This window comes from Terrapene carolina, unplaced genomic scaffold, assembly GCF_002925995.2.
Source record: "Terrapene carolina triunguis isolate 2854851 unplaced genomic scaffold, T_m_triunguis-2.0 Scaffold130, whole genome shotgun sequence".
Classification (NCBI taxonomy): domain Eukaryota; kingdom Metazoa; phylum Chordata; order Testudines; family Emydidae; genus Terrapene; species Terrapene triunguis.
This window is the reverse complement of record NW_020664481.1, coordinates 31,860,670-31,875,271: the sequence shown is the minus strand read 5'-3', so window position 1 is coordinate 31,875,271 and position 14,602 is coordinate 31,860,670. Positions and strand designations below refer to the sequence as shown.

At 43.5% G+C, this 14,602-nt stretch overlaps 1 protein-coding gene across 5 annotated transcripts in view; it reads right to left on the bottom strand.

Moving 5' to 3' along the window:
- The window catches only part of SIAH1 (siah E3 ubiquitin protein ligase 1), a 65,633-nt gene that overhangs the window by 29,470 nt on the left and 21,561 nt on the right, over positions 1-14,602 (bottom strand). The window contains exons 1-2 of one of the 5 annotated variants that reach the window (XM_024208101.2): positions 12,534-12,675; positions 9,711-9,835 (exon numbers count right to left, since the gene is read on the bottom strand). The exons of 1 other annotated variant lie outside the window; for it this stretch is intronic. Coding sequence is in view for 1 of the 4 variants with exons in the window: in XM_024208097.2 (XP_024063865.1) it covers positions 12,584-12,872 (289 nt within the window). In the remaining 3 variants the exon portion in view is untranslated. Of the gene's footprint in view, positions 1-6,178; positions 6,674-9,710; positions 9,836-12,533; positions 12,876-14,602 lie in introns of those variants that run through there. 3 more of the 5 variants (XM_024208097.2, XM_024208100.2, XM_029911757.1) reach the window with 3 other exon arrangements.

The following is a 14,602-nucleotide window of genomic DNA, read 5'->3' as shown; positions in this document are numbered from 1 at the left end:
TTTTCTTTAAACTTCCCTTTATTTTTTTTTTTTAATTTTTTATTTTTAACAGTTTTTTTTTCTTTTTTTCCTTTTTGGGGGGGGGGGGGTCCTCTGATGTTGCCTAATTGCGTACTTCCGGTTCCAAATGAGGTGTCGGGTTGACTGGTCAGTTCGTAACTTGGGTGTTCATAACTCTGAGGTTCTATCGTATCTAGAAAGAGGTCCCTGTATGACTTGGCTTCCAAATTCTAGCGTCTTTTTAAAACAAAAACAATTCATGCTGAGATTTACTTATAACCAAATTAATCTGTAATACTATATATTACATCCATGTGTTTTTTCATTACATACCTATGTAAGCATCTGCTTTAGTAAGAAGCACATTCTCTGGGACTTGGAAACTAATACCAATAACAAAGGGTAATCAAGGGAGGTCAACATTTAAATCTACAGGCTTTGAAACTGTTCAAATTATTCTGATCCAAAATGTTAGCAACTTTAAAACTTATAATAATTCAGCTAAAATTGTGCTTATTTCATTTTCAGTCCTCAATTTGTTACCAAGAAATCCATCAAAACACCCTTTCATGAGACATATGAAAACATGTAGCCTTGCGTGTAAATGCTGGGTAGACCATTATACCATATAAAGGAATTATTAAGGAATGCCACTATGTTAAGAGACAAACTGGTAAAAATTATTAAATTGACACTTATTAAATTGAGACAAATCTGATAGGGGAAAATTGTAAGTGTCTGGGTTTGTTTTAAACAAACAATGGACAGTTCATTCCTTCCCACAACAGTTCATTTACTTTTTCTATGCACTGAACACATTCAGTAGAACTATGTAAGATATTAAATCAGGATGACCTTCCAATCACAAACTTAGCCCAATAATACCCGTAAATAAAAGCAGACTGTTACCATGCACAAAGTCAGGCATAACTCTGTTTGCAATGCAAAGTATCACTACACAGTGATGACATATGGAAGCAACAACTGCAAAATATAAGGATTCCTAAGAGAAAACTTAAAGTATCAATCCATGAGCTGTAATTCCATCCAATCATCAACTAAATATCTTTTTAATGAGTGCATGTAGCTAAGATAAAGGAGAATTCTGCAATATTATGAAACAGGACAAACTACCAGTGCAAACAGAACTATTAACCTGATCTTCCATGCTTTAATGAGCTTGCATTCAGTGTGAGCTATAGAATACAATATTTTAACTTTTGCTCTCTGGAATGTCAATTACAATCCATACATCACTCTCAACCAATTGATAAAACAGATCCAAAAACGTGTATAAAACTCATAGCCAATGTTGTTAGCAGTGTTGGCCACAGGATACAAGAGAGACAAGGTGGGTGAGCTGCGGGATGAAAACATTATCTTTTATTGGACCAACTTCTGTTGGGGGAAACAGACAAGCTTTTGAGCTCCATTGCGCTCTTCTTCAGGTCTGGGGAAGGTAATCAGAGTGTCACAGATAAATTCAAGGTGGAACAGATTATTAAGCATAAGGAGAAAACATGTTGCAAGAAATCATTCAAAATTAAGCAGGCAATTAACACCTCTACAATCATAGGACAAAGGAGAGTTAGTGGGTTACAGACTGCTCTAATGAGACATAAATCCAGTGTCTCTATTGAATCCATGATTTTTGGTGTCTAGCAGAGTTATAAATTTAAGCTCCTAAGCTCGTCTTTTGAAGGTGTTGTGCAGGTTTCCTTTGAGGATGAGGACTGAGAGGTCAGATATGGAGTGATCATTTTGTGAAAAGTGTTCACCCACTGGTAATAGGGTGTTTTTGGTTTTTTATAATTTTTCTGTGGGAGTTCACTGAAGAGCATAGGGATTGATTGACTAGTTTCACACACACAGTTGGTGTTAGGGCATTTGATTCACTGGTCGAGGTACACCATGTGTTGTTCCATGGATCCTGCACATTCCTGTATCTTGAAAGGTGTGTTGTGGGGGGTACTCATCATCGTAGTTGTGGTGGTGAAGCGGCTAGAGGTTTTGCATCTATTGTTACCACAGCCCTGCAGTCTGCAATGCGGCACCATGTAGACAAGCCCTAAGAGTGTCTTTTTCTGGTTTATCTTAGCTAAATTAGAAGGCGGCATCCTTAGTCCAGAATAAGAACATCCATATGGGGAGTTATTCCAGAATAACCCTACTTTATTCTGGAATACACAGCCAAGCCCAAGTGGGAGGAAGAAAAGGAGGAGGGGACCATTACCAGAACCAGAAGACCAGGTAGGAGTAAAATGGCCAGAGGGACCTGGATTGACCACCAAAGGCTCTCAGAAGTGAGGAGGACTCTGAGGGAGGGAACGCCATATAGATACTCATATAGTCTAAGGCCAGAAGAGACCAATGTGATAATCTAGTTTTACCTCCTGCATCACACACACCATTGGAGTTTTCTGAATTAATTCCTATTTGAAGTAGTGCATATCTTTTAGAAAGACCTCCAATCTTGATTTAAACGTTGCCAGTAATGGGGAACTTAGTACAACCCTTAATAAAATTGTTCCAATGATTAATTACTCTCACTGTTTAAAATGTACACCTCATTTCCAGTCTGATTTTGTTTAGCTTCAATATGCAGCCATTGGATCGATTTATATGTTTATCTGCTAGACTGAAAAGCCTATTATCAAATATTTGTTCCTCATATAGGTACTTATAGACGGTAATCAAGGTCACCACTTAACCTTCTCTTTGTTAGTCAAAATAGATTGAGCTCCTTGAATCTATTGCTGTAAAGCATATATTCCAATACTTCAATCATTTTTGTGACTCTTCTCTGAACCTTCTCCAATCTATAGTCTTCTTGAATACAGATGTGACGGGTTGGATCACAGAAACCCCCCTGGGAGCTGCCACCTGATGTGCCAAGACTACTTCTGCCACCTGATGTGCCAAGACTACTTCTGCCACCAAGACTCCAGCACCCTGTCTTGCTGAGCCAGACACTCCCGTCGGCTTCAACAAAGACCCAGGGTCTGAATTACCTGCCCCAAAGCTGCAGGTTTACCTGAAAACAGCTCACAGAAGCGTGCTTGTCTTTAGCACTCAAATGCCCAACTCCCAATGGGGTCTAAACCCAAATAAATCCATTTTACGCTGTATAAAGCTTATGCAGGGTAAACTCAAATTGTTCGCCCTCTATAACACTGATAGAGAGATATGCACAGTTGTTTGCTCCCCCAGGTATTAATACATACTCTGAGTTAATTAATAAGGAAAAAGTGATTTTATTAAATACAGAAAGTAGGATTTAAGTGGTTCCAAGTAGTAACAGACAGAACAAAGTCACCAAGCAAAATAAAACAAAATGCACAAATCTATGTCTAATCAAACACTGGTGAGCTGGAGCCGTCCGCAAGAACCGGTTGCTAAATTTAGAAGCCGGTGTAGAACCAGTTCCTAAAGGGGTGGGCAGGTGGGCAAACTCCGGTCTGCGGGCCACATCCGGCCCGCGGGACCGTCCTCTCTGGCCCGCCTGAGCTCCCAGCAGGGGAGGCCGAGGCTCCCCCGGCCCCTCCCCCGCTTCCCCCCCTTCTTGCAGAGCCTCCGGAGCCCTGGGGAAGCGATGGGGCTCCCGCGGTTCTTTAAAGGACCGGGGCGGCAGAGGCAGCTGGAGCCCTGGCCCTTTAAATAGCCCCTGGAGCTCCCCAGTACCCCAGGGCTCCGGGCAGATTTTGGGAGCTCATCACTGTGAATACAGATATGATCCTCACCAGTTCCAGAATGCTCCCTTTTACACACTAATCTCCTTTTAGCCTGGGTCCAGCAATCACTCACACCCCTTTGTTCCAGTTTCTTCCAAGTATCCTGGCGGGTGGGGAGGCTCTCTTTAGCCAGCTGAAGACCAAATGGAGGGATCTCCCACGGGTTTAAATAGACTCTCTCTTGTGGGTAAAGACCCCCCTCCTCACTCCTATGCAAAGTCCAGCTCCAAGATGGAGTTGGGCAAGTTACATGTCCCTGCATGACTCACAGTCTTTACAGGCAGAAGCCATTGTCCACATGGTATCTTGTATGTCTCCAGGAAGACTTCTTATGTGGATTGGAGCATTCCAAGATGCATTGTTCCCCAAGTGCTTCCTGATCAGGTACTTAACTTTGCCAATTCCTTCCTAAAGACCAAATGCCTCACAAAGCTTACTTAGAAATCAAGCAAGTATACAGCCAATATTCTTAATCTCAAGTACAAAATGATATGTGTACAAATAGGATGAATAGATATAGTAGACCATAACCTTTACAGAGATATGTTACATGGCACAGGCAGCACAAAACATATTCCAGTTATATCATATTCCCATAAAGCCTTATGGGAGGTACCGTCACAACAGAATTGGACAGTATTCCAGCAGTGCTTGACTCAGTGCCAAACGCAGAGGTAATATACCACCCAACTCCTCGAGAGTTCCCCCTTTATGCATAGATCTACATATTTTGTGTGCTATCAAAGGGTACATCTACATTGCACACCTCTTTCGGGGGCATGTAGTGTATACCCAGGTAGGCCTCCTAGTATGGTCATAAAGAGCAGTGCAGACTGTGAGGCAAGGCTTAGATGAGCAAAGACCCATCTGAAGGATGACATGATTCTTGACTCGCTAAGCCATGCTACCCCCAACTACACTGCCTCCTCACTGCTGGAGCTCTTCCACACCACAGGGAATGACTCTGACAGTGGAAAAAAGGCTCAGGGAATGGGGAGGCAGTTGGGAAAGGCCTCCCCACACCAGAGTCTTTTCTCACTGCAATGAAACGTTTCAGCAGTGAGGAGTTCCTGAAGCCATTCCCAACTATCTTCTGCAGAGCCTTTCACTGATACATGGAGCTACACACAGCAGTGTGGAGACAGTATTCTTTTTGCTGTGATGTATAGCTACAGGTATACTACATGCCGCTGCCACAGGTGTGCAGTATAGACGTAGCCAAAAAGTGAAGAGCGTGTGCATGTTTAAGTTCTGGTACAAAGCCTATATTCCTTATTTTATCTGTCAAAGGTCTATTAAGGGTTAAACCACAAGGGTGGTGCTCTGGTGAGATTATGCATAAACAAATGAGGGCTAAAGCACTGGTTCCAAAATCTAGGCAGCTACACTGCAGAGTCTCCACTGCCAAGGCAGGTTATCAGACCTGCAACATGCGCCTGAGTATCCAAGACCTAAGAATAGTCATCAGTCACTACCCAGACCCAGGGAGCTTAGCAGCACACAGGACCAGCAGTTGGATCCCTCACAACAGGCTGGTATTTGTTTAGAGGGAATGGAACTAGGCCAGGTTTTGACAGAGATCTTACTTTTTTAATCCCCTTTTTTATGGGAGTGCTTCATAATAGAAAAGCAGCAGTCCAAACACACAAGTATTGCTACCAAGTGACCACAATTATCAACTTAGGCCCACTGCTAAAAACCTGGAGGACCATACTGACAAAGACTAACATGGCTCAAGGAACTCTCCACCTAACCTGAATGAAGACAGACCTCTGACCAAAAGACTCCCAGGACTGGTGAGGAAACTGAGGGAGCCAAGTGTTTATTTTTTCTATAGATCTGTAACTCTTCTGCTTTCAAAAAGAATGAGCATGTGTGTATAAATAGTTCCTTTGCAAAAACCTGTGTGTTCCTTATTTTAATTGTAACATGTCCCTGAAGGACACAATGATAAATCACATAGTGACGTAAGAACAAGATGCAAGCCCACATTTAAAATGGTCGTTTTGAAGTTGCTGGAACATTTAAAAATATATATTATTTTAAATAGATGAAAGAAGTTTTGGAATTTGATGTGGAATGTTTGTTTATTCTCCATTAAATGAAATACTAGACTATTTACATTTTGCTGATATGCTACAGGTAAAACAAAAGAGCACTGAAGTGTTCTCAATTCATTATAATAATATATGCTCTTGCCATAAGAGAGTTTATTGGTATTCCTACATCCCTGATCATCTTAAATTCCTAAGCATTTCATTTCTTAACACTTTCTACGTATACATCAGTGCTGCTCTTTAACTCAAGAAGAGATTACTCACATGTAACTCTCCCTGATTTTCTGTTCACTAGTGCTAAATGTGCTAACTTGCAGTGCTTCTAGTGCCTACTGGCCTGCAGAGCATGCTTTTTATGAATTATATTCATGAAAATAAATGGGGCTTTACCTCATAAATAACAGGGACTGCTTTAGTGGTCTTTAGCCAAGAATATCACCCTGAGGTACAGCAAACAAAAACAGACTGGATTGTTGACTCCTTAGACAACCACATTACACAAAAAGTTTCAGGATTCCTTGAAACCTAAAAAAATAATAAGATCATTGGTAAGGATGATTCAGTCTTTAGGGTGCTAGTCTGGGACTCGGAAAACCTGGGTTCAAGTCCCTACTCGCCCACAAATTTTCTGTGTGACCTTGGACAAGTCAGTGTGCCTCAGTCCTCCCTCTGAAAACTGGGAATAGTACTGCCTGCCTCACAGGGATGTTCAAATATATTAGTGATACAGCATGCTCAGTACTACAGTAAGTACACAAGATAGAAACAGAGTTCTGAGGGACTGAAGGCTCAGGATATTGATAATGAGAACACTGAACACTAACCATTTTAGATCATATATTCAAATCTAGCCCACTTTGGTAGTAACCAAAAGTCACTGCTGTCTGATGGGGTATGTCTACACTACAGGATTAATCCGAATTTAGATAATTCGAATTTGGGAAACAGGTTGTATAAATTCGATTGTGCGCGGCCACACTAAGCACCTTAATTCGGTTTTAAACCACATTAATTCGGTGGTGTGCGGCCACACTACCCCATTAACTTAAACACAGTAATTCGGTGGTGTGCGTCCACACTAACCCTAATTCGAATTAACAAAATCGATTTAGGCTCTACTCCGTTCGTCGAGGTGGAGTACAGAAATCGATTTAAAGGGCCCTTTAATTCGAATTAACTGGCTCTGTAGTGTGGACGGGTGAAGGGTTAATTCGGATTAAGGCAGCTAAATCCGAATTAAAGTCCTAGTGTAGACCAGGCCATGGCCTATGCAAAGTGAGTTGGCAGTCTCAGTCCTATTGTTAAAGTAAACTGTTTCCACAATATAATTGTTGTTGACTGGCATTCCACTTGCCAAGAAGAGAAGCTAACACCCAAATGGACATGAGCGTTGAACTATACTCAGGCCTAATAATGGTCTCGCTAACTCATGGATGAGGAAAACTGGAAGAAGTTTACAATATCCTCCCTCATCAACTGTCTTGTATCTGCCCTGAAGATTAAAAAAAACCTTCAGATTACAGGTCTGGCAATTTACCACCTTTATTTTAGGAAGTGCTGGTAGCAACCTCTTTATATAGGCTAACACTTTTCAAAGATTCTTCTGACCCTTTTTGTGAAGTTCTAAGAACAGGTTCCATTGTTTGAGGTTGGCCTTTCAAATTCAGTGAGAAGAAAGCCCTTGGGTTAGAGAAGTATTTTCTTTGTCCCAGGATATTTTGTTCAGATTTAGCCAAATTATAAACTGTTAAAAAATCACCATTTCACTTCTCTCTTGCATTGCTCAGGAAAACGGACAGAATTAAAGCTGTACGAGCATTATAAATTCTGCATTTTCTAACTTCTGAGTCCTTGAATTTGGAATCTAGAAGGATGTTTAACAGTTGGGGGCGGGGGGGAGGTTGATTTCTTTTCTTTTTTGTTGTAATTATAAGGACATTACAACTTACTTGGAAGTTTTGCACTCAAAAGTGACTGAAAATGGCATCAGTCATGTACCAAACATGCTCATTTTACAAGTAAAACAATGTTTCTTCTGTCAGCCCTACAAACTCAACCTGTTCTGCCAGCCAGACTATCCCCTCAATCACACCTGTGTAACTGATATTCATTTTGTGTAACCCCATTGCCATCAATGTTGCACAGATGTAAGTGATTAGAATGCTATAAACCCGTGGTTTTCAACATGAGGTCAACAGACTATGTCTAAGGGGTCCACAAAAGGTTGCCGTTACCACAGAACAGTGGTTGTCAACCTGTGGTCTGCAGACCCTTGGGGGCCCTGAGATTGTCTAAAATTTCCAAAGGGGTCCGCACCTCCATTCGAAGTGTTTAGGGGTCCACAAATGAAAAAAAGATTGAAAAACAGTGTTATAAACAATTCTGTTGATGCAGAAGAAGGAACAGAATCTAGCTCTCACCTATGTTGGGTCTGTAGTGCTATAAGGAATAAAAAGTTTTAAAATCATATTTTGGTAACTAAAAATAAGCAGGTGTGTCTCTGAATACATACAAAGAGCAAAACTGTTGAGTAAGACGCCATTTTTACAGCTACTGATCAGAAAAGAATCATACTTTAAGGATGAGGGGAGAAAGAAAATATTAGGGCCCTGCCTACACACGAAAGTTGCACTTGCTTAACTAAAACTGACTTTTAAATTGATTTAAACTAGTGCAACTTGTGTTTAGACAAGGAATCTGCCCCCAATCCTATATCGAATTCTATGCAGGTATACCCCTGTGTATCCCTGTGCCTGTGTAGATCTCCACTGAAGTTAATGGGGCTCCACTCGCACAGAACTCATGGCAAGACCAAGGCCTTAGTAACAAGTTATACATCAGATTTCAAGTGTACCTATGGAAAAACATCGCCACAATACATTTGCGTGTGTTAGTTTGTTCCTGATTATTCTTATTAGCACTTTTTTAAAAACTTCATTTTTGTAAACTTTCCAAATGCCATGTTTTTTCAAAAGATTTCAGAATTGCAACCACTTGGGGAAAATATAAATCAGAATGTTTTGCTATATAGGAAAGTCACAATGAAGCCATGACAATCTACCATCTTAAGGCCTAAGCAGACATTTAATTTGAGAATCATTGCACTGATTGAATGACCTTAGCCTGCAGGACTTTGCACCCCCAGTGTCTCAGTGGGCAATAACTTGTAAAATACTACAAACTTCACTATTCTACCTTTTCAAAATGTTAATCTATTAATAGAGAATAATGATTAAGCATTGCACTTTAAAAGTTACGCTATTTCTTAGCTATAAAACCAGGCAAAGCATACAAATTTATTTTAAAATTCCCTTTCAAATCAAGACCTTATATCAAGTTTCACCCTACAGCAAATTATAATGAGATTTATAAAAAAGGAGCTTACCATAGTAAAGCTAATAGAGAACTTCCTCTAAACACAGAAGCAAAGATTGTGATTTATAGTAAATGGGAACAATAAAGATAAGCATTTCAACATACCTACATTATCAAGCGAGGCACCTTCCACAGGAAATTACGTTAAGTAATTTACTCTGAAGTTTTTTTCTCCTTTACAATTCAATAGCAAGTTTTAAAAATCATCCTTGTAAATCAAAATCATTTAACTCTCTAGACAGACTGTACATTAATCACACTTAACATGGACATTTCCTTCGTAATTCTGAAGCCCCTCTTCTGAATGCAGCTGTTTGAAAATACATCATAAACAGTATGTAAATACCACTCAAACATTCTTCCTTTTAGGAATATCCACAATAACCCAACACTTAAGCCGACTCATTTGAAAATCTGTTGCAGTCACATACTGCAGTATTAGGGTCTGATTTAGGATCCCTTGTATAATCGTAAAATTCATTGAGTATAATGCACAATAAATGCCAGAGCAGACCTTTAAAGGTGAACTGAAAGGCTTTATACTTGCCAACACCAAAGACCGTAGTTCAAAGTTCTGTTGTCTTTCAAGAGCAGATGACATCACCAATAGCTTAAGTAATGCAAGGTGCTGCACTCTGCTTGCTTTGCTGTGTGTATTCACATGGTCATCAACTAATACAGGAAAATATACAGAATTGCGACCTCGGGTCAGACAGACAAAAGGAGGAAATGGTCAGCTATTGTTTTAAAATGTACTTGCTTACATATATTTTGCACCAGTTTTACTACACAGAAATATGTATTATAAATGTTTGATACAATTCCAGATATAGAAAAACAAAGTGTGCTAGATTCTGCAGTTTTCACACTAAATTTTTCACTGGGGAAATAAAGTAATTTTAAATTCTATATTCAATTCTCAGCACTGTGATGAATGCTGTGATACCACCACAGACATACACCACCTCCCCCACCTACATCACCAACTGCAAGAAAACAAAGTGCATGTATCCTGGGTTAATTGTACTTATTTAGCTCTTTATATGATAAAAGCACTTTAGTAATATTAACCAGTCCTCACAACATCATAGTGAGATGGTTAAGAATCCCCATTTTACAGATAATGGTAATGAGGCACGCAGTTGAAATGACTTGCCCAAAGCCACACAGAAAATCAGTGCAGTCTGGATTAGAATTCAGGAGTTACTACAGATAAGGCACTGTAAAAGAGCAAATTATGTATCAGTACTATTTTGGCATTGAAGCTGTTTGTTTTACACTAAAAACACTTCAAAAATGTTGACAGTATATCCGTAGGTAAATTTCAATAAGGTATGAAATGCCCCAAATCATTGAATGAAAAGCTCTTTTGCCACTGAGAAGTGTGTGCTAACTGAATGACAGGTCAGGTACACCTGTGCTATTACCTGAAAACATGACTACCCAGTATTGTTTGTGTGGCATGTATTCTACTGATTGTGTTGTAATATAGTACATGCTGGGGAAATTATTTGGCTGCACCCAGTTAAGACCCTCTGTTACTGAGTGGCCAGAGAGGTCAGTAACAGACCTGAAGGTGACAATTTTGCAACAGAAAAACTTCAAAAACAGACTCCAAGGAGAAACTGCTGAGCTTGAATTGATTTGCAAATTAGATACCATTAACTCTGGCTTGAATAAAGACTGGGAATGGCTGAGTCATTACACTACTTGAATCTATTTCCTTATGATAACTATCCTTACACCTCTTGTCAACTGTCTGCAATTGACCATCTTAATTATCACTACAAAAGTTTTTTTCCTGCTGATAATAGGTCATCTCAATTAATTAGCCTCTTAGAGCTGGTATGGCATCTTCTATGTATGTGTGTGTGTGTATATATATACACAATATATATTCTTATTGTATGTTCCATTCTATGCATCCGATGAAGTGGGCTGTAGCCCACGAAAGCTTATGCTCAAATTTGTTAGTCTCTAAGGTGCCACAAGTACTCCTGTTCTTTTTAGCTCATGAGTGAACTGCTCATGTGAGGAAAGAGATAAGTACACTAAAACAGGGAATTTGGTAGAGTGGACTGGATTGTGGAAGGAGGGTGTGGGAAGAGTAGTTTAGCATATTTATCTTTAAATAAACAGCAACAAAGTAATTCATAAGATGTTTGACTATTATGCAAAGGAACTGTTTCTCCCACCTTTCGTTTTTGTATTTTTACTCTGTACACTGCTCTAAGAGGAGACTCTCTTCCCCTGTGTTTGATGAGTGATTATATTTTGTTCATTACTACTAACAGTAATAATATATCACTGCAAACTAGACAGTGCTAATTTAAACTGTAGAGGAGTGGGGAGAAATGGAAGAGTAAAGCAGCGGAGCTCCAGCTTTGGGTTGCTGGGACCATAGGGAGGAAGGGCAGAGTGATGGAAGGGATAAGCAGAACTCCCGTCTTCCTCCCAGGGGAGGAAGGGGAGATAAGAGAACGGAGACGTTGGGTCTCACAGGAATTGCCATAGGGGATCAGATCATTGGCCCAACTAGTCCAGTATCCTGTCTTCCACAGAAGCCCATCTGAGCGGGATCCATGGGGGAGTGGGTGATGGGAGGGGGCAGAGGTTCCCCAGCCTTTGGTTTCACTGAGACCCCCAGAGACGGGGCTTAGCAGCTCTCCCCCACACCCAAGTCCTCTCGCTCCCAGACACGCTGCGGCCCTGCTGACCTTCGCCATGCCGGCTGCGAGCTCCGAACTCGGCCCCACTCCCGCAACACAGACACAAAGCGCACGAGTCAGCGAGGCCGGGCTCACAAAGGGGCAGCCCCGGAGGCGGAGCGGCGCCTCCACCGTGCCCCGGGGGCCCACACAGGGCTTCAAAACAAACCCCTTCGTCCGCAGCCATCAGGCGAGCTCCAGGCTGCCTCGGACTGGCGACAGAGGCGAGCTCGCCTTCCCCAGGCACACAGGCAGCCGCCCGGACCCCAAAGCCGAACTCGGCACGGGCTCGCTTTCCCCAGCCACGGAGACTCGGGCCTGGCGCTGGAAGGGGGACCCCGGCCAGGCTCGTCCTTCAGCGCCGCGCCCGAGGCTCCCCTTGCCCCTCGCAGCCGGAGCCTGGGGCCCGTCGGGCCGGCTACTCCCGGGAAGAGGAAGCCGGGCGCCGAGGCTGGGCTTAGGCCGCGACGGGGCCTTGTCCCGAGTCTCCTCTGCAGCCGCAGCGACTCTCCCGCCCCTGGGGCTCGGACGGGGCCTCTCCCGGGCGCGGCGCCCACCAGCCTTCCGCGGGGGCCGCCCGGGCGGGGACTGAGGAGGGGAAGGCCGCCGCGAGAGATCCCTTCCCCTCAGCGGCCGCCCGGCCGGTCTCCCTCCCCGCTCACCTGTGGGCGCTGGGCGGGACCACGCTGCAAGCGGCCTGGCTCCCCCTTACCGTCCCGGCTGCGGGGCGACTCGCTACGAGGCTCTCGCCGACACGGCTGTGGCCCGGCCCGACAAACCAACCGCTCGCTCCTTCCCTCCCGCCCGCCGCCGGCCGAAGAGACACCGCCACGCACGGGAGCGCGCCGGCCGCGATGCACAGTCCGCCAGCGACGCGCGCTCCCAGTTCCCGACGCGGGCGGCGGAGGCGCGCACCCGGTAGCAGCCTCCGCGCACGCGCACCCAGCCCGCCGGCTTCTCATAGGCCCCGCCAGCCTCCGGGAGCTCGCTAGTGACCTCATCGCGGGCCGGTGATCCCACGAGCCCGACACTCACGGGCACCTTGTCACTCCAGCGGCACCCCAACACTCGGGCCCCCCAGGACCTCAGGCAGCCCCCCAAATACTCCGAACCTCGTGTCCCCAACAGCCCCCAAAACAGGGGTCACCCAGAGCTCTGCAGAGTGCGCACCTGGGACTACAGCAGGTCCCTCCAATTCCCAGAGGGTCCCCCCATGCCCATGTGTGTTGTTTTTTATCCCCCCCTTTATTAGGCAGTGGAGCCCACGAAGGGCAGCCTTCTCCCCTATTCTGCATCAGCCCAGCTCTCTCAGATCCCACCTGGGGCTGAAAAGTAGTTTCTGCCCCTGGGTGTCTTGACAACCTATCCTGAAAGATGATCCCTCACTCTCGCAGATCTTGGGAGACAGACCTGTCCTCGCTTACAGACAGCCCCCCAACCTGAAGCAAATACTCACCAGCAACCACACACCATACAACAAAAACAGTAACCCAGGAACCTATCCTTGCAACAAACCCCGCTGCCAACTCTGTCCACATAGCTATTCAAGTGACACCATCATAGGACTTAATCACATCAGCCACGCCATCAGGGCCTCGTTCACCTGCACATCTACCAATGTGATATATGCCATTATGTGCCAGCAATGCCCCTCTGCCATGTACATTGGCCAAACCGGACAGTCTCTACACAAAAGAATAAACGGACACAAATCTGACATCAGGAATCATAACATTCAAAAACCAGTAGGCGAACGCTTCAACCTCTCTTAATCACTCAGTGACAGACGTTAAGGTGGCAATTTTGCAACAGAAAAGCTTCAAAAACAGAGTCCAATGAGAAGCTGCTGAACTTGAATTAATAAGCAAACTAGATACCATTAACTTAGGTTTGATCAGAGACTGGGAATGGCTCGGTCATTACACTAATTTAATCTATTTCCCCATGTTAAAATATCCTCACACCTTTGTGTCAACTGTCCGAAATGGGCCATCTTGATTATCACTTCAAAAGTTTTTCTCCCCTGCTGATAATTGCTTCTCTTAATTAATTAGCCTCTTACAGTTGGTATGGGTACTTCCACCTTTTCATGTTTTCTGTATGTATAAATATTTTCTTACTGTATGTTCCATTTTATGCATCCGATGAAGTGGGCTGTAGCCCACGAAAGCTTATGCTCAAATAAATTTGTTAGTCTCTAAGGTGCCACAAGTACTCCTGTTCTTTTTGCTGATACAGACTAACACGGCTGCTACTCTGAAAAATGACGGTTTTGTGTCCCCAGTCCTGCTGTGCCGTTGGGTTCTTATCACATGGACGTGGCCCATTAGTTTGCCTCAAAAAGTGCTGAGCCTTCCTGTGCTGATGTTCACAGAGAGTCCCATATGACTTCAGGTCACTAGCCCTGTCCCCCTTGCAGACTCTGCACTTGTTCTCCACCTCTTATTGTCTCACTTTAATTATTGACTTGTTTTCTGTTATCAGGTACCGCTACACAGCAAATGATTGTCATACAGGCTACATACATACCCTGAATATGTCCCTGGCAGGCTTGTACTGGGGCAGCTAGCCTGAGCTGAAGCCTGTCCCACTGCATCTTCACTGCTATTATTACCTGTGCTAGCTAGATTAAAGCTAGCACAGATATGCCTACCTGCATTATAATTACAGCTTCATTTACTGTGTACGCTTACCCTTGGTTTTCAATTCTGTTAAGGCAAACATTTATAAC